Here is a 20,353-nt window from a genome sequence, read left to right as displayed (position 1 = left end):
ACAACAACTTCGGAAAAATTTTTGCCTAAAAAGATTAAACAAAAAATATTATAATATAGTTTTAAAATGTACATCTCCAACCGTATCAACAGTTATCTTCGATTACGTGTACCTTTTCCTTCCGCTTGTACCGATAGGTGTCGTGATAAAAACAATTGTCGGTCAGCTAGGAAGTCGAGTTGCTTGGAGGAGAGTCGAGTTGTGGGCTCTGACGGTGTCCTTTATATATTCAATCCATCTGCGTCTTGGTTTCCTTCTGTTGCTCCTGCAAGAGCGTTTTGAGTTCTACTTCTGGGTTCGAAACGCTGGTTGGTGAGTATTCTGGAGAGGTGGCCGAACCATGTAATGCTCCTTTGTTTAATTTGGGTAGGGAACTGAGTGTTGTTCCAACTGTGTTTCCAACAACCGCTTCCTGTGATCTGGTCTCTCCTGGTGCTGTTCATTGCCTTATTCAGATATTTCATTTTACTAGTGGTCAGTTTCCTCTCATATTTTTATTTCAAGGACCAAGTCAGGCACTTGTAGGTTAATGTTACAACAGCATGGCTGAGTTTTGCCTTGGCACCCATCTGGATGATGGGGACTCTCAGAAGAGGTGCAAGTTGATATTTGACGGCATATTTAGCTTTCTGGGATCGTGTTTCAATTTCTCTATTCAGTTTACCATCTTCTGTGAGCGAGACACTTTGGCATTCCAATTCATTGGCTTGCTTCAGTTGGGATCTGTTGATACGATACTGATCCCCAGTGCTTTGGGTTTCCTGGAGATATTCAGAAACTCATCTTCATATCGTATCTCATGCAACAAGCGTTCAGCTGGCCTGTATGTCCTTGTAGCCCAGCCTTGTCCCAGATTATTATTGCCTGATCGTCTGCAAGTAATAACTCATTGAGTGGAGAGAGAGAGAGAGAGAGAGAGAGAGAGAGAGAGAGAGAGAGAGAGAGAGAGAGAGAGAGAGAGAGAGAGAGAGAGAGAGAGAGTGAGAGCCTCAGTCCTGCTTGATTCCGAATATTATTGGAAACCAGTAAGATGTTTTCTTAGTCATCTAAGCAATCCAAATATACAAATGACGTCATAAAAAGTCAGAATATGACAATAGCAAGTACAACTGTAAACATTGAAATCTCAAATGTAACACATAGCAAATTCAAATGCCCCATAGCAAGCTCAAATGTAAAAAATATACCTGAACGGGAGAAAAAAAAAGAGGCTAAAGGATCTGTTGATACGATACTGATCCCCAGTGCTTTGGGTTTCCTGCTGATATTCAGAAACTCCGTCCTGCTAGCCCTTATCTTCATATCGTATCTCATGCAACAAGCGTTCAGCTGGCCTGTATGTCCTTGTAGCCCAGCCTTGTCCCAAATTATTATTGCCTGATCGTCTGCAAGCAATAACTCATTGAGTGTTCAGGGTCTGCGTTGACCTCTTTCGTTATCTGTTTCATGTAGGTGGATAATAAGTAAAAGGACTTTTTTTTGCCATGAAAAACCCAGACGTAAGCCCTGTAGTGCAACAATGAAGAAATCGCGTGAAGCGAAACTAAATGTTAAGTGGAAAAAAGTAAAAAGTAAAATAAAAACATTACTAAATTAAAACAGAAAAGAAGGGTTATGTTAAAAGTAACAAAAAAACTGCTGATGCATTACTATATAGATCTTATTTGATGAAATGGAAGGCCACGTTTTTTCTTTTATTCACACTTTATTGCACAACAAGATACGTACGAGAAATGAAAATCCACACATTCAAACGATTTATTAATTCATGGGTTACCATGGAAACGGTGGCCATCTTGAATTTTGTTTACAGTTTTATTTCCTTACACATTTCAAAACTATGCTACCAAGACGATTTTTTTAAAGGCAAAAGGGAGATAAAACCCGAAATTTTACAGCTAGCCAGTTTTCATATTGATAGGACCTTTAGTAATCAGTTCAGAGGTCTCCAAAGTGAGCTTGTCCGAAAAGAGTGGAATATTTAGATAGGTATAGGTTTCTATCTATTTTTTGGAGAACGTGGTGGTTATCTTTCACCCAGGGGATACCACAGAAGTCAGGGACAATGGGTTTGAGGATGCTGTCCAGCCAATAGGAAGCCATGACGGTAGGACCATTTATTTGGAATATAATGCCTCTAAGTTGGGGGGGAGGGAGATTTGGACTTTTTGTTTGCTAACTTGTGGATCTTTGGTTAGCCATAAAAGTAGGGGCACGACACCTTCCCGTGAAGAATATATTTGGACAATTCCGGGGATATTAAGTTGAGATATTTGAGATGGTGGATTTGGTCCTGAATGGCGCTAAAAAATGAGAAGAAGTGGGGTCAGAGCTGAGGGGTTTATAGAAAGAAGGGTTGTTCAACATGGATGAGATGGTGTTGTTGTAGTCAGTGGTGTCCAAGACCACAATGGAGCGACCCTTGTCAACTTCACGGATAGTTAGATTGGTGTTATCAATGAGCTCGCAAATCGCTGACCTTTCTGCACGGGATAAATAATTGTTGCCTTTGGCGGTAGTCTGCAAGTGTTTCAGTTATGGACTGCTGATTTTTCTAGGTTATCGCAATAGAAGTCAAAGGCAGCATTACGCCCTGGAGGGGGGAGTCCAATATGATTTGGGCAGTATAACAGAAGAAGGAGAAGAGTTTGGTTCTGAGAAGTACTCCAAAAACCTGCAACGTCTCGGGTAATTTTTTGTATCTTGTATGAATTAGAAGAGGTTAAAATTGTTTTGGGTAGGGCAAAATCTCTTCACTTGGATAAAAGTTTAACTTGTGCAGATGATTAGGGTAGTGAGGAGAGGTCGATGACATTTCCCGGAGAGGAGTAGTGGGACGATGTGTTGGGCGTGAGGAGTGGTCGTGCTTGGGATGAGCATACAGTTTGCAGAGGAGGTAAACGAGGGCAGACGCCGTCAGAGTCTGATTTCGTTAGTCCGTAAGAATTAGCAGGTGTATGGCCACCAGGGTTCGTAGAGGTCAAGTTATATTTAAGAGAATAATGAGAAAGAGGGGAGACAGTAGGTAACAGCGTGGGGCTCGTAAAGAACGGTACTAGAGGTAGAGGCTACATGTGGACTTAAGTGTAGAATTTGACGTACATGTACATGAACATTGTCCTGCGTAGAAAAGACCATAGGGGCAGCTTCTGGTCGAGTTGGTCGATCAAGGGCTTGAGTCTTTTGTTAGTGCTTGTGTGAGGGAGCTGGTTTGGAGAGTCGATTGGCGGTCATGTGTAGACAGCGTTGGGGCTTGGGGGTTTGCATGTGGTAGTGGAGCGTCTAGGCTGGCAGTACCGGGCGGTCAAAATGGTCAGAAGATAGACGATTATCTGTAGTGAGGGGTCGAGGGTTACGATACTGACAGTTGAAATAAAAAAGAGGATGCAGTTCTCAGACGAGTAGGGATGAGTAAAACGTCGATGGTCCGTGGAGGGACTCTGAATCCCGAGGTTGTGGAGTTTTTCTAGATTTTTTTATTCAGAGGAGAGGGTGTTGAGCGTTTTGACAGTTTCTTTGCCGACCGGGGCGGACCCAAGGAAGTTGTCGATGTGGTGGTGGAGCTTGGGGATGGCTTGGTGGTAGTGATTGATAAGTTAAAATCGAAATTGGTGGGAACAAGTGTGGAGAGTAGAACTCCAGAAGTAATGGAAAGGAGTGTCCGGGAAAGGGCTTTGAAGTTTGATACGGAGTCATTCGGAACTTGATGCACTGCACGCTGTGAGAAATCAGAAGAAGAAGAAGAAGAAGAAGAAGAAGAAGAAGAAGAAGAAGAAGAAGAAGAAGAAGAAGAAGAAGAAGAAGAAGAAGAAGAAGAAGAAGAAGAAAAAGAAGAAGAAGAAGAAGAAGAAGAAGAAGAAGAAGAAGAAGAAGAAGAAGAAGAAGAAGAAGAAGAAGAAGAAGAAGAAGAAGAAGAAGAAGAAGAAGAAAAAGAAGAAGAAGAAGAGAAAGAAGAAGAAGAAGAGGAAGAAGAAGAAGAAAAAGAAGAAGAAGAAGAAGAAGAAGAAGAAGAAGAAGAAGAAGAAGAAGAAGAAGAAGAAGAAGAAGAAGAAGAAGAAGAATGGGGAAGGAGGAGGGGAAATAAGTGAAAATTGAACATAGATAGATAGATAGATAGATAGATAGATAGATAGATAGATAGATAGATAGATAGATAGATAGATAGATAGATAGATAGATAGATAGATAGATAGATAGATAGATAGATACAGACAGACAGACAGACAGACAGACAGACAGACAGACAGACAGACAGACAGACAGACAGACAGACAGACAGAGAGAAAGGTAGATTAAATAGATAAATGGAGATAAACAGAGGTTCGATTTTACTTTTTATTCAACATCTAGCCATGTTTTAGCAGCCCAGTCTTCTTTCATACAGTGGAAAGCCGATATAACAAGGATGGTGGGGCCAGAGAAAAAGTAATGTTATTCAGATCCCTGTTAAATCAGAAATGCAAGGGAAGTAAGCATTTGTGGACTTACCCAGCTGTACTTATTCATGGGTAGTTTCCCTTGCTACAAGTATCCACGACCAGCACACCGCAGTCCTCTCTCATGGCCATGCGGCAGGCAGGCGCATGACACGCTACTCCTGCGTGTAGCTAGGCTTAGGGATAGATCACGGCTTACTATAATTATCAGGCCTCCTCAGCGTTCCGTACTCTGAAAATGTGGAGGCGAGTTTAAAACGAGGTCACAGTAGCCTACGCGAGACAATAGGACAGCAGCGCAATCAGATCGCCGAAAGGGAAATCAAATAAGACTGTGCTTATTATACAACTACAAATATTATCTTAATTGGTTGATTTATGATAACTAAATTTAGGTGTGGTGCTAGATCAAGATAGGTCAATGAAATACCATGTATCGAATCTTTGTAAAAATCTATATCTCCAGCTGAAGAAAATAGGGAGCATTAGAAAATATCTATCTGTTGGTGTCACCAAAACTTGAATAACATCACTTATATTGTCAAGGATTGATTATTGCAATTCCTTACTGGCTGGGGTACCTGATGAACAGTTACAACCAGGGGCGAAGGCTGACTTGTTTGACAGGGTAATCAAAGTGAAATGGGACCAGATAGGGCCTGGAGATATCACACTCACACAAGTCACAAGAATCTTACTGGCACTGGAGGCGGCAACTCTGAGTTGTGAATGAAAACAAATCCTGAATTCATGTTGTATGCTTGTTCAACCGCTAAAATAGTCGGGAAAGTATTTCATTAAATATTTATTCTAACTAACCTTAAATGTAACTTTAGATTTGAACACACGAACACCAAGGAAAGAAGCACAGATGTCAGCACTACAATGGCAAGTTATTCCAGACAGCCGAAACGCTTTGGTAGAGCACGCCAATTATTAATTTTTTATTTCACATTTGGCTGTTTTTTGTCTAGCTTTTCGCGGCCAGTAGGCGCTGTCATAATCGAGGTCACGATCTGATTATAGGACGTTAAAAAGTCGAGGAAAAAAACAAGCACTAGCAGTGTAGTAGCAGGAGTCAAAGGATTATTAGGAGTTAGTTCCCCTCACATCTTTGAGGTAGACTCGACCAGTGTAATAGTTCGCTTAGATAATCAGGGCGTCTGGGTGCTTATAACTGTGGCCCGAAAGGGGTGAACAGGGTATATGCGACAATGAAACAGTTCTGACTGCTATGCACATGTTCCCTTCAAATCTATTGGTTGACTCTTCCAGGCTCACTTTAAGCTTACTTAATCAAAGCTTGTGACTGCTTATGGAGTGGCCCGATAGGGGCGAACAGGCTATTTCTGTGGCAATGAAACGGTTTTGAAGGTTAGGCATAGTCTATTGTTCATTGGTGATTATGAACGTCTTTTTACATTTAATTTATGAGGTTTACGTCTATGAGTGAATTTGACTGCGACAATGTTTCAAAATTAGGAAGGGAAGCAGTGATTATTTGATTATATAGATGCTTCGCCTCTGGTTACAACAACTACAAAGAGTACAAAATATTGCTGCCAAAATAATTACAAAAAAACTAAAGCATGATCATGTGACTCCTATTTTAAAAGCATTACACTGGCTCCCAGTGAAAGAGCGTATCATATATAAAATCTGTTTAACTAGCTACAAGTGCTTAAATGATTTATCACAGGACTATCTAAAACAGCTTTTAACACCCTATGTGCCTCCTAGAACGCTCAGATCGTCAAGTGACAAAACAACCCTTGTTAAGCCTAAAATAAATTACAAATCATATGGCCAACGCTCTTTTTCATATTTTGCCCCACTTGTTTGGAATAGGCTTCCAAAAACTATCAGAGAAGCAGAAAATCTAGAAATTTTTAAGAAGAAACTAAAAGCATTTCTATATTCATCATATTTCGATTAGACAGAATGCATCCAAACTGTAGATCGTTGTGAGTGTGTATGTGCGTATGTGCATATGTATGTATGTGTGTATGTGAGTATGTATGTGTGTGTGGTGCGTGCGTGAGTGAATATGTGTTTGCATGAGTATGTAACACTATGTACCTTTAAAATTGATTTGTAAATCCATAATATGTATCATGTTAAGCGCATAGAGCACTGCATAAGTGGATATGCGCTATATAAATGCAATCCAATATTATTATTATTTCTAGATCTAGACTCTAGTTCTAGTCTCATTTCTCGTTCTAGGTGCGGTAAAAGAGCTTCATTTCCCATTGACAACTGGCACTGAAAATAAAGAGAGAAAGAAGAAGAAGAAAGATAGCATTTTACAGCACATATCCATGGAAAACACAATCCATGCTCTAAGAGCTAAAAACATACTCATTCATTATGCAAGCATGGAATAATTCATAGGCCTAACAGTAGAAACATTGCCAAGTATGGGTAATGGACACCATGTAAGCACGTATACACACATAAAGACATAGTTTAGATAGACACGCACACAGTGGCGGAGCGCCATTGGTGCAATTGGTGCAAGCGCTCCGCCTAACCCTGCCCCCCCCCCCCCCCCCTTTCTAATAGTTCTAAACCAGTCAGTGCTCTAGATCTACATTAGGCCTAGTCCACTAAAATGTACATCCTTGCGCCAGTGAAGAGACAGACGGCGAGGATGGCATCATGGTTTATGCTCGTCGCACCGCTTGCGGTAGCGTCTTCTAGGGGCAAGCAAAATCTTTGCACCAAAGTTATTTTTGTCACTGTAGAGAAATCTAGGCAACGTTCTTCCCGCACAAGAAGAAAGGTGCTTGAAACTGCTCTTCGCAGCCCCAATTTGGTGCAAGCTAAAAATGTGATCCAAGTTTCCGCAAGTCTATCTACAACACTAGTAGAGTCTACGGTAACTCAGTGAAGAATGGGTATCGAAACTGTTGTCTCCCTCTATTGTGTACTATTGTGTAGCAAGTCCTGGTGCTGCACGAATTAATTAGGAATCGTTAAATGTTCTCAGATTGTGAGCATAGTGAGTTGTTAGTATTGTTTTACTTAATTGCAGCTTTTAGGCGGTTTCGTCTAGAGACAGTTGTAAATATCGATAGATGTAGATTACGGAATATCCTGCAGATTCTAATTGACTTTCTCTAAAAATCTTAATAGTAGATCTAGCTACTAAGCCTATGGCCCATTTGCTCACTTTCCAATTATGCACCACCTTGTCTACAACTCACGCGACGCCACTGCACACACATATGCAAAAGGTTTAACTTACATTGTTTATGAAGACAGCTTTAGGACTTTCTGTTTAGGTTCTTTCTCAGATGGTGGATTGGATATCTTGCAGAAATTGTTTAGCAAAACATTGCTCATGACAAAGCACTTGTCTTGTCTCATCTCAAAACCATAATACTGTGAGATGTCCATAAATATTTCACTCTGCATAGCCTACCTTGTCACACAATGGCTCCTACAAATGAACACAATGAATCAAAAGAAACAAAGTCTTTTTGTGAATATTCTTCTAACTGGCCCCTTTCAACTGATCTGACTGAATAACTAGCCTAGATCTAGATTCTAGATCTAGATCTAGCTCTACATGTTGTTCTTGCTAAGGGCACCGGTGTTGGGATTAAACTTTTGAGAAAATTAGAAAATAGCGATGGATGGTTTTCTTTGTCTTAATCTTCCTTTCACAGAAATAGTTTCAAATCCATCTGGTAAATGTTTAATACAAAAACAACAGTGTTTGCAGTATCGGGTATAATATTGTCGCGTGGGATTGCTTTTATGCAACGTTCTCTCTCATCTTTATCTTTAGGTAGAGATCTAGATCTAGAACTAGATCTAGATCTAGATGTAGTCAGACTACATCTTGAAATCTAGATCCAGATCTAGATTCTAAATCTAGAACTAGATCTAGATTCTAGATTTAGAGTCTCTCTCTAGAATCTAGTCTAGTCTAAAAAGGTAACCTTGTCAGTAGAGTCATAATTTGACCTGCACCCAGTAACACAACATTTTCTACCCATTTTCAACAAGTCTATACAAGGTACATTATTCCATTCGAAAGCACTGAAATTGATAATCCAAATGAAATACTAGGCCTATCCTCGTGTCACACGTTTCACATCAGAAGTCATAAGGCAAGGCGGCTGACATTTTGAAAACTTTGTTTACTTCCGTCGCTGTTCTCCTCACCTCCTCTGACCTAGATCTATTAAATTTCATAAATGTTTTTCAAATTAAAAAAACACAATTTCATTTAGATCTAAAATTAAGAACATTTTTTAAAATGGAAAAATGTTAAGTGCACCTTGAAAGCTAGTTGGTATTATAAAGGAAGGATATTTATTTATTTCTGCAAGGGAATTTGTTAAACACTTAGTACAATGCTATTTATAGGAATGAGATGAGAATCGGCTGTTTAATGTGACTCCCACGTGTCGCCTCCACATTTTCAGACTACGGCCATGCTGAGGAGGCCTGATAATTCTAGTAAGCCGTGGGCAAGATCGAAGTCTGCAGCATACTGCAGCCCTCTCGCTTTCCCCGCTGCGTGAGCTTGCAGTGGCATAGCGTGCGTGGGTCTGCTCCATCTCTCACTCTCTCTCTCTCTCTCTCTCTCTCTCTCTCTCTCTCTCTCTCTCTCTCTCTCTCACTCTCTCTCTCTCACTCTCTCTCTCTCTCTCACTCTCTCTCTCTCTCTCTCTCTCTCTCTCTCTCTCTCTCTCTTTTTTTTTTTTTACACATTGTTAACGAACCCTGCTTTAACCGATTGGGCTCGATGAGGCCCTGTCATTGCCGTTACTTTTAATAGAGACAAAAAGTAGGAAAAACGGGAATTTAAAAAATCCCTGTTATTACCGGATCCCTGTTATTATCGGGCCAGTTATATTTGGTTTCTACTGTACCTTTTTCTTTTTTTCTCAGGATGATTTGGCACAGTTTTCGATTGAACGCAACAACGTCAAGAAGAAAGTATGGTAAGTAAAGGTAATTCATTGTTTCATGTTTTTATTTCTTTCAGTAAAGTAAGGAATAATTGCCAGCAATATGCTTGTCTGCTTGGTTTTATTTTTTTTTCTCTTTCTGTGTCGATTCTTAATTTTAATGATTAACAAGCTGCTTTTCTCATCAGTTTACATTTTAAAGGTATTTTATCATGAATTCTCTGTGCTTAAATTAGTTTCGTATTAATCACCTTAAATATCTTTCTTCTTTCAAATTATTGTCTATAAATGTCTCCCTCAGCGGTTTGTGTTTCTCAATTTTTCCTGTTGATCTCTCTCTCTGTTTCGTATTGTTTCAAATTCGCCTTATATTATTATCTTTCCCACTGTTCCTTTCTTAAACGTACTATTTGTCTCCTTTCTTCAAAGGTATTTTTTTCATTTGCGTATTTCATTCCCTTTCAACCATTGTGTTGCAACATGGTTTAATCAGGTGCTCATCACGTTTTCGAGCTGAAGAGTTATTACTTGTATCTTCAAGCCTGTTCATTTGCCTTGCTTTATATGCAAGCCATGTGTCTTGAATAGAAGTAGAGATTTGCTATTAAAGACGGTGGGCGTCGTTTAGCTAGAAAAAAGGCCACCAGCATTTGGTGACTACCAAGTCTTGGGGGTTATTGGAAACTGCAAATTTACATTTTTTCAATTTTATGCGTTTGCTCAATGTTGGGGGGGGGGGGGGGGGGGGGGGTTCAGTTAAATTCACATAGATCTTAGAAAATATGTTTTTAAAAGTACAACAATCTGAATAATGTTGAACTAATTTTAAAAAACACAAAATCAATTTTTAAAAATTGCCCAACAGGCGGAAAAATGTCGGTTATTCCATTATTTTCTATGAGCGTTTGATTTCACCACGATGTCACACATTTCTTATCCTTTCCTGTACCTCATCGCCTGAAGGTTTGATGCAAAATCCACTCCAAAGTACTCCACTGATCTTGTGACCCGCATGACGCAGAAGGTCAAGTTAAAGGCTAACCTGAGTGACGAAGACACCGAACTCTTGACACTAGAGCGAATGAGATCTGATCTTTCCTTTGACAGTGGGATAGGTGAGTTTATCAGTGGCGGAAGATTGTGAAGGGCTTACGGGCTTGAGCCCCCCCATTCCCCACCCTCAACAGTATCCCAAAGCAAATGAAAATAACGAAATAAGCAGTTGAAACTGTTATAATCGCACGCAATGAACATAGAGTGATCAACGTGGCCAGAGACCCAAAATACCGAGACCGTGCAATCCTTCTTCGGCCTTTGTGCATTGTCGGAGAATCGAGATCAGTGACGGAGCGCGTTGCTCTGCGTAGTAATGAGCTCACACAACATAATATGCAGTATTACTACAATAAGCGCTGTGCTGTGACTAGTTGGTCCCATATTTTTTTTAAATAGTATTTTATATAATTTCATGAACAAACGTTTAGCCTCAGTTGTTGTGGAAACATATGAATACGTTCAGATAAATTGATGCAAATTGCTGTGCAAAGTTTAAGTTTAGGTTACATTGATTCACTCGTTAAAAATATACATGTATTTGAGGATAAGTTGCGCCACGAATTGTTGACTGCACTATAAAGATCACCGTTCAGTCTGACATTAATAATTATACTCATAGTCGACGGTGTTGCATTTGCAGGAATTACCTTTGTTTTCAATTACGTTTGGCTCCTGGAGTATTTTCAACTTTAGATTCTGTCTACTGTTCATCAACGTTTTAAAATGCGTTTTAAAAAACCCAGCTTCAAACAAACCAACAAATCCCACAAGTTTAAAACTGGGCTTTTTCAAGCCTCGTGACTACAATGTTCAAACTGTTACCGGTAAGGTTTCTTCAAAGCGTATCTACTTACGTCGGAAAGTGCATTTTTAAGTGCATTGCATCTTTAATGTAGCAACATTTAACAAAATTAACCATGTGTCTGTGCCACCCTGAATGAACCCTGTCTTTTTCATAGAAATTTCAATAACTGCCCAGCTCGCTGTATCATTATGATGAGTATGCCCACATAAATTGTGGAAACTCAAATTGTTTCTAATTCTTAATTGAGTGTGGAGGGTCAAAGAGGACTATCATTTTATCTCCCTTGGGGTAAAAAAAAAGGCATTTCGAGGGTGGGACTTAAATAAGTGTTTTTAAAACCATCTGGTTGTTTGGGCCTTGGTCACACCCAAGCCTTCACCTTCAAACCAACGTATTTAAAGCTTTTTAATGGCCTCTAACAAAGGAACAACGAGCCGCACTACCCGCACCAAGTGCTCGCTCATGAGGAAGCAGGTCAACGGTTGACCGTCGGTTGACCCCCGGCGTTTCGTGTCGGCGCACACTTTTTGCCGCTTTGCATTATCATAGTATTTATAATCATTGAGCGTGGCGGCTTTCTTGTTTATCCAATCACTGTGGTCACGGCTTACAACTATAGTAACCTAACAGCCAATCAAATGTCTATAGGGCTCAGCAAAGGACGAGCCCATTCCCACGGTCCCTCCTTAATGAAACCCCTTTTAAAAAAAGGTAGAAGACTTGAAGAAAAAAATAACACTGCACAGGAGGCTCAAGCTCTCCAAGCCCTGTCAATGGGGTGAAAGTTTACGATGCACTCTCCCCCAGTGACACAGATACCTATGTGCCTATTGGATCTTTGTTAAGTGCGTTCTCGTTCTATTTTCCTCGACAACACGGCCTTGAGTCTGGACAACACCAAATGGACAACTTGTCGACCTCATTATACAGAAAGTAATTGGCAAACTCTTCTGATTTTTTGCGTGTGTCTCTGAATTTTAAAAACCCTTTAAAATTCCGATTTTCTTGCCTATGCGACAAATATAAAGAGTTTTTTAAAATATATATCATTAGTATTTAATTACAGTCTGTGCAGGGATTTTTATTAGAACAAGAACGGTAGTTAAGTGTTAGCGTTTTTGTTTGTTGAAATCTATTTTCTTTTTTTTCTTCTTTTAAACCGACTGCTGTGAGCAAGACCGAGTTGTTTTTAACCCAGCGGTTAGTGGGTGACAGTCGGTATATTTTGATTGACTCATTGTAATATACAATGAGTAAAATATTTCATATCTTCAGTCATTGAGATCGCAAGCGTTTGAATTTGCTGTCGCTTTTTCATTGATCACCATGATTAGAATACTTAATTTACAAACAAAAAAAAACCCTTTGCCTTAAAACTTCTGAACTATTTCTTCAAAGAAACTGATGTAGGCCGTCTCTTTTATTCTATTACAAATCCCCCCAAAAAGGACAAAACATTTATGTGTAAAGGGGAGGGGGGGGGGCTCTGCTAATGGACCTGCACGGGGGGGGGGGGTATGTCCAGTTAGCCCCTACAACGACAATTTGTATTGTAATGGTTTTAGCATGGTACCGTGCTTGCTATAAAAAGTGCGCGGTATTGAGTTTAATGAGCAATTTGGTACTAATTATTATATAGACAGCACCTCTTTATTCTTGTCGCATATGCACGAAAATGGATATTTTTTAGGTCTTTTAGAATTCAAAGGCGCATGCAAAAATTCAGAGAGATTCGCCTCTTAGATTCAGTGTAATGAGGCCGACAGGTTGTTCATTTGGTGTAGTCCGGACTATAATCCAGCTCATAGACGATATAATATGTATGGAGTGCTGTGTGTACATCTTTGTGTGTGTACCACTGAGGTTTAACAGTTATTAATTACATCAAACGACTTTTGGAGCAACGTTTTTATCAGATGAAAAATAATTAGAGAAATTTGGAATGAAAATGGCTTCGTCCACACCATCCAGAAGAAATTAACGTAGAACAAAGAGATGGAAGTCAAAGGTGACTCTTCTCGTATGAGTGGTTCTCAAAATGCCGTGGCTTTGCCGTGATTATAGTAAAATCATCACTGTTTAGTTCTTATTGCTTACTATTTATTAGAATTTACATAGTATCGCATCAAATCATGTTCCTCGTGTGCCATTTTTGCTTATTTTGAGACGCTGATTCCGAATATGAAATCCGTTTTGAGATGCAAGAATTATTTTTAAAATTTTGTACTCCAAGTTTAATCCTGCGAGGAGGCAAATTTTTAAGTGATTACGTCACAACGTGCAAGCCCCACGATCTTGATAGCAGGCGCCACCAAGTCTGGGACAGTTTTGTCCTAATGCGGTAGGCGGCTATATTTCTCTATAATCCCCATAATTTCTCGATATTACCCCGGGACTTTGATAGTCCTGTCCCACAGATTTTGTAGCAATTCGCAACAGATCGGGACTCAAATCGACAAGAATGTCCTGTCGTAATAGGTGAGGTTCATCACACTCTTATTCAAAGGTTTCAAAATCCAGACGGGTCTGTCCCAGGACAAACTGTCGTAGTGCGGTACTAGCCTAAGATTTTAAATACAGGCATGGCAGGTCTCCTAAACGCTCAAAAACAGGTTCAAACTCAGTTTTTTAAAGCTCATTGGGGTGCAAGTTGCATGAGATTGAGTTTTAAATTATTTACGTATTTCGATTACAGTAATTCAAGCCAAAAAGATCGATTACTATTTTTTAATATCCATAACAGGCCGAATTTCACCTAAGTGGTATACACAAACCCTCTTGTGCACAGAGTTACAATAACAGAAATACTCGCCTAGGTTTTAAAAAAAAGAACGGTCATGTAAATAAGATAAGATAGGACTTATCTTAATTGTCCAGCAGATGGCACATTGGTTTGGTGTTTCACCACACACACACAGACACTCACATCCACCCCCCCCCCCCCCCCACACACACACAAATACTCACGCGTGCATACACAAACACACAAAATAAGATGAATAAGATAGGATTACTTTAAATTGTCCAGACGATGGCACATTAGATTGATGTTTCACCACACAGACGGGCAGACAGACTGACAGACAGACAAAACAGACAGACAGACACACATACACATACACACACATACATACATACATATCCTCTCTTCCACACGCATAAAGTGTAAATGAACAATTAGTAATAATAGTATTGTGATTTTAAAACTAGATGCAGTATTCTGACTGTTACCCCATGGTATTCTGCGATGTCATTTGTGCTTGGATACTTTATAGGATCCCCATTCCCTTGGCATGTTACCATCTTTTTGGGGGATTTCTCTCGACCTTTATCTGCCATACCACGAGCAGTACCAGTATTCCTGAAGACTGAGTGATTGGGTCTTTCTTAAAGTACCACATTGAGACGGTTCGTGAAGAACATACTTAGTAAACTAAGACTTCAGGTATTAAACGTTAGATCATTCGGAGCCTCGTAAGTATAGGTGGGTTTTTTACGTCTCCATCGACACAATTTAGACACTTTAGATCATTCATTGGCGTCTTGTAATATATATTTTTTAAACATTATTTAGGTTGGATTAAACTAGAGGGAAGAAAATGTAATTTTACAGTGAACTTAAAAGTATTAGGTTTCTGAATAGCTTTTTCTTTTGTTTAGAAATGTATTCAGGCTCACTCAATAACTATAAAAAATGTTAAACTTTAGAAGTGGACACGAAATGTCAGGCAATTAGAGGTTAATTCGAAGCTTCACATAATACTTAATACATGCACGCTTAGACGTTTGTAGTAGAGATTTATTATCCTAAGAGTACACATACTTACAAAAGATTAAATGAATAAGCAAACCTTTTATAACGTGTAATGCCAATGCTCTATTTTGGGATTTCAAACCGCTTCCAGAAATATCCTGCAGGCTTATCTCTTTCATGTCTTCGAAGTTCTTTTACACGTCCCATTGAATTTGATTCTCTTTTGATTGTGTACATATATTGTTCTTGTTTTCATTACATGTAATTTCATTTTCTTTCACTCAGGAACTGGAACGTTTGACGACAGCCGACGCCCGTCTTTGACTCGCGAGAACACGACCTTATCCATGAATGAGGCTCTGTTGCGAGAGTCGTCCTCTTCCTCCCTCACTAGTGACGCCACAGCGTGAGTTTGTCCGTGCTTGCTTGTCGGTGTCTCATTATTTTTATGTACCACAAGCGAAAAATCCAAATCTCAGAAACAAGTTTTCATTGGAATCTACTCGGTAAGACAAAACAGAAAAAACTACCAAAATCCGTGCACAAACAACTGAGTTACGGTTGTTTAAAATTGTAATTTTTTATGTTTAAACATATAAAAAAGTGCATAACGGGCTTGAGGCCCATTTTTTACGTCACGTAAATACAAGAAAAATCATTCTGTTTTAATCGAAATTCTTAAATTATTAGACTCACATGCTGAGAGCATGCTCAATTTTTTCGAAGATCTGCAAAGATAAATAAGGATTTTATTAGGTCCTAAAATGTGTCTCAGAGCTCGAAATCACTGTTAGGAAAATAAACTAACAAAAGGGGGGGAAATGACAAGTTGTGATTAGAAAAAGCTCATAAAAGCTCAACAAATTACACTACATGGCTGATTGGTATAATATCAAAATGAAACCTGACTTCAAGCACAACACTTAGGGGCATGATAAAAAGCAACTCTTACAATACTTTGTGCACAAATGGAGTAAAATGTTCAAAGTTTATTAGAAAAATTAGGCAAAAACCAAAAATGCAGAGGTGTTGTTAGTAAAAACACGATAACAAATCATAGAATCATCCCACATGGTGTGTCTTTTATCTCAAATTAAACCATTTTTCACGTTCTAAATATTGAACTAAACTGCACATTACAGTTAAACCTCGTTGTACCACCTATTCATATTCCCTTTGCCACACACGTGTCTGTAATCTCGGCTTATTTCTAGGCGCTTGCAAACATTACCATAATATTGTTGTATATTAAGAGTGTTTGTCTTTAAGCTAAATAGAAACAAATGAATTACCAACATTCTAATATCAACACACACACATGTACACACGCATACACACACACACACACACACACACACACACACACACACACACACACACACACACACACACACACACACACATGCCCCCCCCCCCCCCCCCAAGGCCGTGCTACTGACTGAATGTGTCCTCTGGCCATTCCCAAAGGGGGATATTAACATATTTCTTATGCACAGAAGGATTGTAAAAGGGCTGATTTATCAATGTCATGCTAATACTGTGCCGCAACAACATAGGGGGAACTGCTGCTTTTTTGTTTCCTGATTCATCCTTACTACACTCAAAGCTCGTGTATACCAAGATGTTTCAATTGCCCTATCTCGCGTCAGCGCGAGACTTGGGCACATCCTTGTACTGGCGCGTGGCGGTCCGTGATACGAGCGTAAACAAGCGTTCCAGCACTCTTAAGTTGAACGCGTGCAATTTTGTCTGCGAGCAGTGAGAGGCAGAGAGAGACAGAGAGAGAGAAAGAGAGAGAGAGATAGAGAGAGACAGACAGAGAGAGAGAGAGAGAGAGAGAGAGAGAGAGAGAGAGAGAGAGAGAGAGAAGATTGTTGTTATTATAATATGATTTATTGTTTCCTGTCATTTTCTCTCTGCGTCGGTTTCCAGGCTGACCCGATGTTATACAGTCTTTATTGTACACATATGACCAGTCCCATCTTCCGGATCCCACCTTCTGTTTCCCATCTCTCACCTCTTGTTTCCCATGTACCGTATCCAATTTTCCATATCTCATATCCCAACTTTAATTCTGTAAGCGCCCTTCGTTTTCCTTCATCTCATGGAGTAATAAAGCAAACGTTGGGGTAGAACGACTGTCGCCAATTTCCAAGTCAGATGTGCTGTTCAAGCACATGATTTCAACAGCTTGATTTAATACTGTTTTATTCAGAATCAAGGCTTGGTCTCCATGAGTTCTTCGATGTGTTGTTTTCGGAAGCGAGTTTATTTTTAATTTTCTTGACTTACAATTCGCCCAGCACGACTATTAGGGATCCATAATATTATAATATTATGTCAATTTGGTCAGATCTTTGCAGTCAGAATCAAACTTTCAGGTAAGAAATGTAGCAATCTGACAAGACTATGGTCGAAAACGCTCCCTCTCGAGAGAGGTAATGTTACTTCCTTTACACGCCACCTGTCGTCGTATTTCAAGGACCCAGATAATGGGAAAACGACTAGTTAGTGTTTGATATCACTAAGAAGAGACAAGGACAGTTTGAATTTGCCGGACATTGGTAAAAAAAAATTAATATCAAGTCTTAGAGAAATTGTAAATCAAGACTACACAATACATTCATTTCTTAAGTTGGACAAAGAAATTTACTCTCATAACGCGTAATGGCATTATTTGTCTGGTGATTCTGTGATTAATATGATGTCGACCGGGACAAAGAGCTAGACTAACTACGACACTATAACCATCGTTGCAATAAGAAATGAGTAGACAGCTAACTACATGAGTTGGATCGGTGAACATCTTGCCGCTTAAACCAATTAAATAATGTTCCTCGTTTTTTGTTTGTTAAATTGTCAGTTTTCTTTTCTTTCTTCTCATCCACCCTCCCGAACCCAACCCTTTTTCTTTTTTCTTTTTCCTTTTCGTTCCTTTTATTTTTATTTGTGTGTTAGTTGTTGTCATCTTTAATTAAACAATCTCTGCAATTCCCGGTCCACAGATTTAGCCTTTACCATTCTGTACCTCCTCTTCTCCTCCCCAAACAAAATTGTACACACACACGCGCACACACACACACACACACACACACACACACACACACACACACACACACACATACACACACACAAGCGCGCGAGGGTGGAATATCTTGGTAGTAAGAATCTTTGCTACACTCTCTTGTGAACTGCTATTTTCGGGATGCCTTGAGAGTCAAAGCAGACTTTGTGCTGTTGAGGCTAGAGAGGTGAGCAGAGTAAGTCTGATTCTTTGTTTGGACTTCTCCGTTGACATCCACCAGTTGGCGCTCATATGACCTTATGCAGTTGCGAGGGCCGTAAAACCTTACTAAAACAAAATAACACACACACACACACACACACACACACACACACACACACACACACACACACACACACACACACACACACACACACACACACACATACACATGATGCAACAGGCACCAGCTACATTCACGAAACAAATTATGCTTCCTGACCCGGTGCAGGTCGAATAAATGATTTATTGTGAGTCTACTGCGACGTAAGCATTTCCATTAGTATGCTATTGAACTAATAACTAATAATTAATTATTTAGGTTACTCTTTCTTTATATAATGCTTTCTGTTATTCTTTCAGTGCCTCTCGATCTGCTGGAGACAGAGACAAGCCTGGAAACAGAGACACTTTGAGTGGACGGGCTAACAAAAGAAAAACAAGGAGCTTCAACAAGAAAAAGCAGGTGGACTTTTTCGATAAAGACCTGCGAAAAATATCCATAGGGGAAACTTTGGAGGAAGAGGAGGAAGATGAAACTGACGGAGGTAAGAACTCACTATTGATTTTCCTTCTCGTTTTGGGAAATTTAATTGAAGTTGTATCGAAGGCTAACTGGTATTAAAAGCCCCTGATTGACCTTGTCTTTTACTGGCTCTTGAACCTGTATGTTTATGGGCTGCTAAAAAGGACCATTAAAGTTTTGACAAAATGTCCACATCGCAGTACATCCTTCCAAAAGGTCGCCCGTCCAGTGGACTTCTGCAACTTTAGGATTTTTGTCTACAAGTGCTTCCAGATTATGGTCACGGTGTTCACCGGAGTTCTCGGCCCTGAGGTCTATGCGTTACTCTTGATCAGTGATCACTACATACACACTGGTAACGTCATGTTAGGGATCCATTAGCCTTATCTCTCATGGTTATTACTTCAGTTCTTTGAGGAAACGCATTATATCCTAAATAAAACACCTTGACTTTAGATTGAAACGTCGAAAAAATCTAACAATGTAAGAATGCTAATGATATGACAGAGACATTGCTCAAGAAAAAAAAAACGGCCGTGAGGGCTTTTGGTGATGACATTGCTGTATAACATGCCCATACAAGAGAATGCATGGCATTCATCAGTATGCAGACCTGCTAGTCACAACAATGTTATAATATTAAAGTATGTTAATTTATGTTTCGACAAAGTAGGGTTTGGCAAATTTTAATATTTACTCAGAAACAATTTGCTACTTTCCTTTTTATAAGAATAATTGTGTCCAAATTTAACTTGATGTTTTAGTTGCCCTTATGGAGACTATATACTTATTAGAATATTCTTACAAACTCTGTATACAGTTCGTCTTTTCAACAGTCCGACGACTGGATTGTAGAGGGCTATAACGTTCCTATAATTCGTGTGTTTACGTTGGAATCAATTCATGTGAGTACCATGCTGTCTTGTTTTCTGGGTGACGCAAAACTACATTTTAGCGTTTAATACAAAAATATATTTGCCCCCTTCTATTTTTTCACAGCGCCAACCACCAAAGAGCTTAGGCTGGCGAGGGAGGATTCGTTGTTATACTTTCGCAAGCCCTCAGGCTGGCTTCACGGGAAGGAACTGACACCAAGCCTGCTGAGAGGTAAGAATGGCGTCTCTGAACCGGTAGGGTAACGAGATCAAAGCAAAGATAGTACAGCCCACGGTAAGATGCTGCACTGGCCCGATTTTCTGAGGCACATCGACTCGTAGCGCCACTAGCGGCGAGCGTGCGACAGTATATGTAAACAAACACGGCGAGGGACTCGCAACGCTCATGCTGTCGGCATTACTGGCCAGTTTTGTTCAGCGATCGGCCGTTCTAATTCAAGAGGAAAAACCAAATAATTGTCTTTCTTCAGATTCCCAAAGGACGAAAAATGGAAGGACAATGTGAAATTGATTTTTTAATCTAGAGTCTAGATTAGAGCTAAACTAGAAAGATCAGAGTCAAGCCTGTAAGCTTTGTTTACAATCTGCATCACCTGTCCATGACTGTGACCAATGCTTTGTGCTTTGTACTTTGTTGTGTGAGGGCCTATTCCATTATGTGCAGAACTA

The 20,353-nt window shown here is 39.7% G+C and overlaps 1 protein-coding gene and 1 long non-coding RNA gene across 4 annotated transcripts in view; one reads left to right on the top strand and one right to left on the bottom strand.

Annotated features, from left to right (window-relative positions):
* Window positions 1-1,702: 1,702 nt before the first annotated feature.
* On the bottom strand, window positions 1,703-8,257 carry LOC118479180. Of its 2 annotated transcripts, XR_004859518.1 has the most exons (3): window positions 7,687-8,257; window positions 4,489-4,668; window positions 1,703-3,332 (listed from the first exon to the last, which is right to left on the bottom strand). It is a non-coding gene; the product is annotated as an uncharacterized LOC118479180 (long non-coding RNA). The 2 variants fall into 2 exon arrangements; XR_004859517.1 differs by lacking the exon at window positions 1,703-3,332 and having other exon boundaries at window positions 4,332-4,668.
* Window positions 8,258-9,171: 914 nt separating this feature from the next.
* LOC101857465 overlaps window positions 9,172-20,353 on the top strand; it is a 114,008-nt gene continuing 102,826 nt past the window's right edge. The window contains exons 1-5 of one of the 2 annotated variants that reach the window (XM_013091356.2): window positions 9,172-9,397; window positions 10,328-10,479; window positions 15,265-15,385; window positions 18,626-18,810; window positions 19,788-19,895. In XM_013091356.2, coding sequence (XP_012946810.2) covers window positions 10,377-10,479; window positions 15,265-15,385; window positions 18,626-18,810; window positions 19,788-19,895 — 517 coding nt within the window. In that variant the 5' untranslated portion in view covers window positions 9,172-9,397; window positions 10,328-10,376. Of the gene's footprint in view, window positions 9,398-10,221; window positions 10,480-15,264; window positions 15,386-18,625; window positions 18,811-19,787; window positions 19,896-20,353 lie in introns of those variants that run through there. The other variant, XM_035973830.1, reaches the window with a different exon arrangement.

This window comes from Aplysia californica, unplaced genomic scaffold (assembly GCF_000002075.1).
Source record: "Aplysia californica isolate F4 #8 unplaced genomic scaffold, AplCal3.0 scaffold00034, whole genome shotgun sequence".
Taxonomy (NCBI): Eukaryota; Metazoa; Mollusca; class Gastropoda; order Aplysiida; family Aplysiidae; genus Aplysia; species Aplysia californica.
Note: the sequence above shows the minus strand (reverse complement) of the source record. Positions and strands in the feature narration are given on the sequence as shown.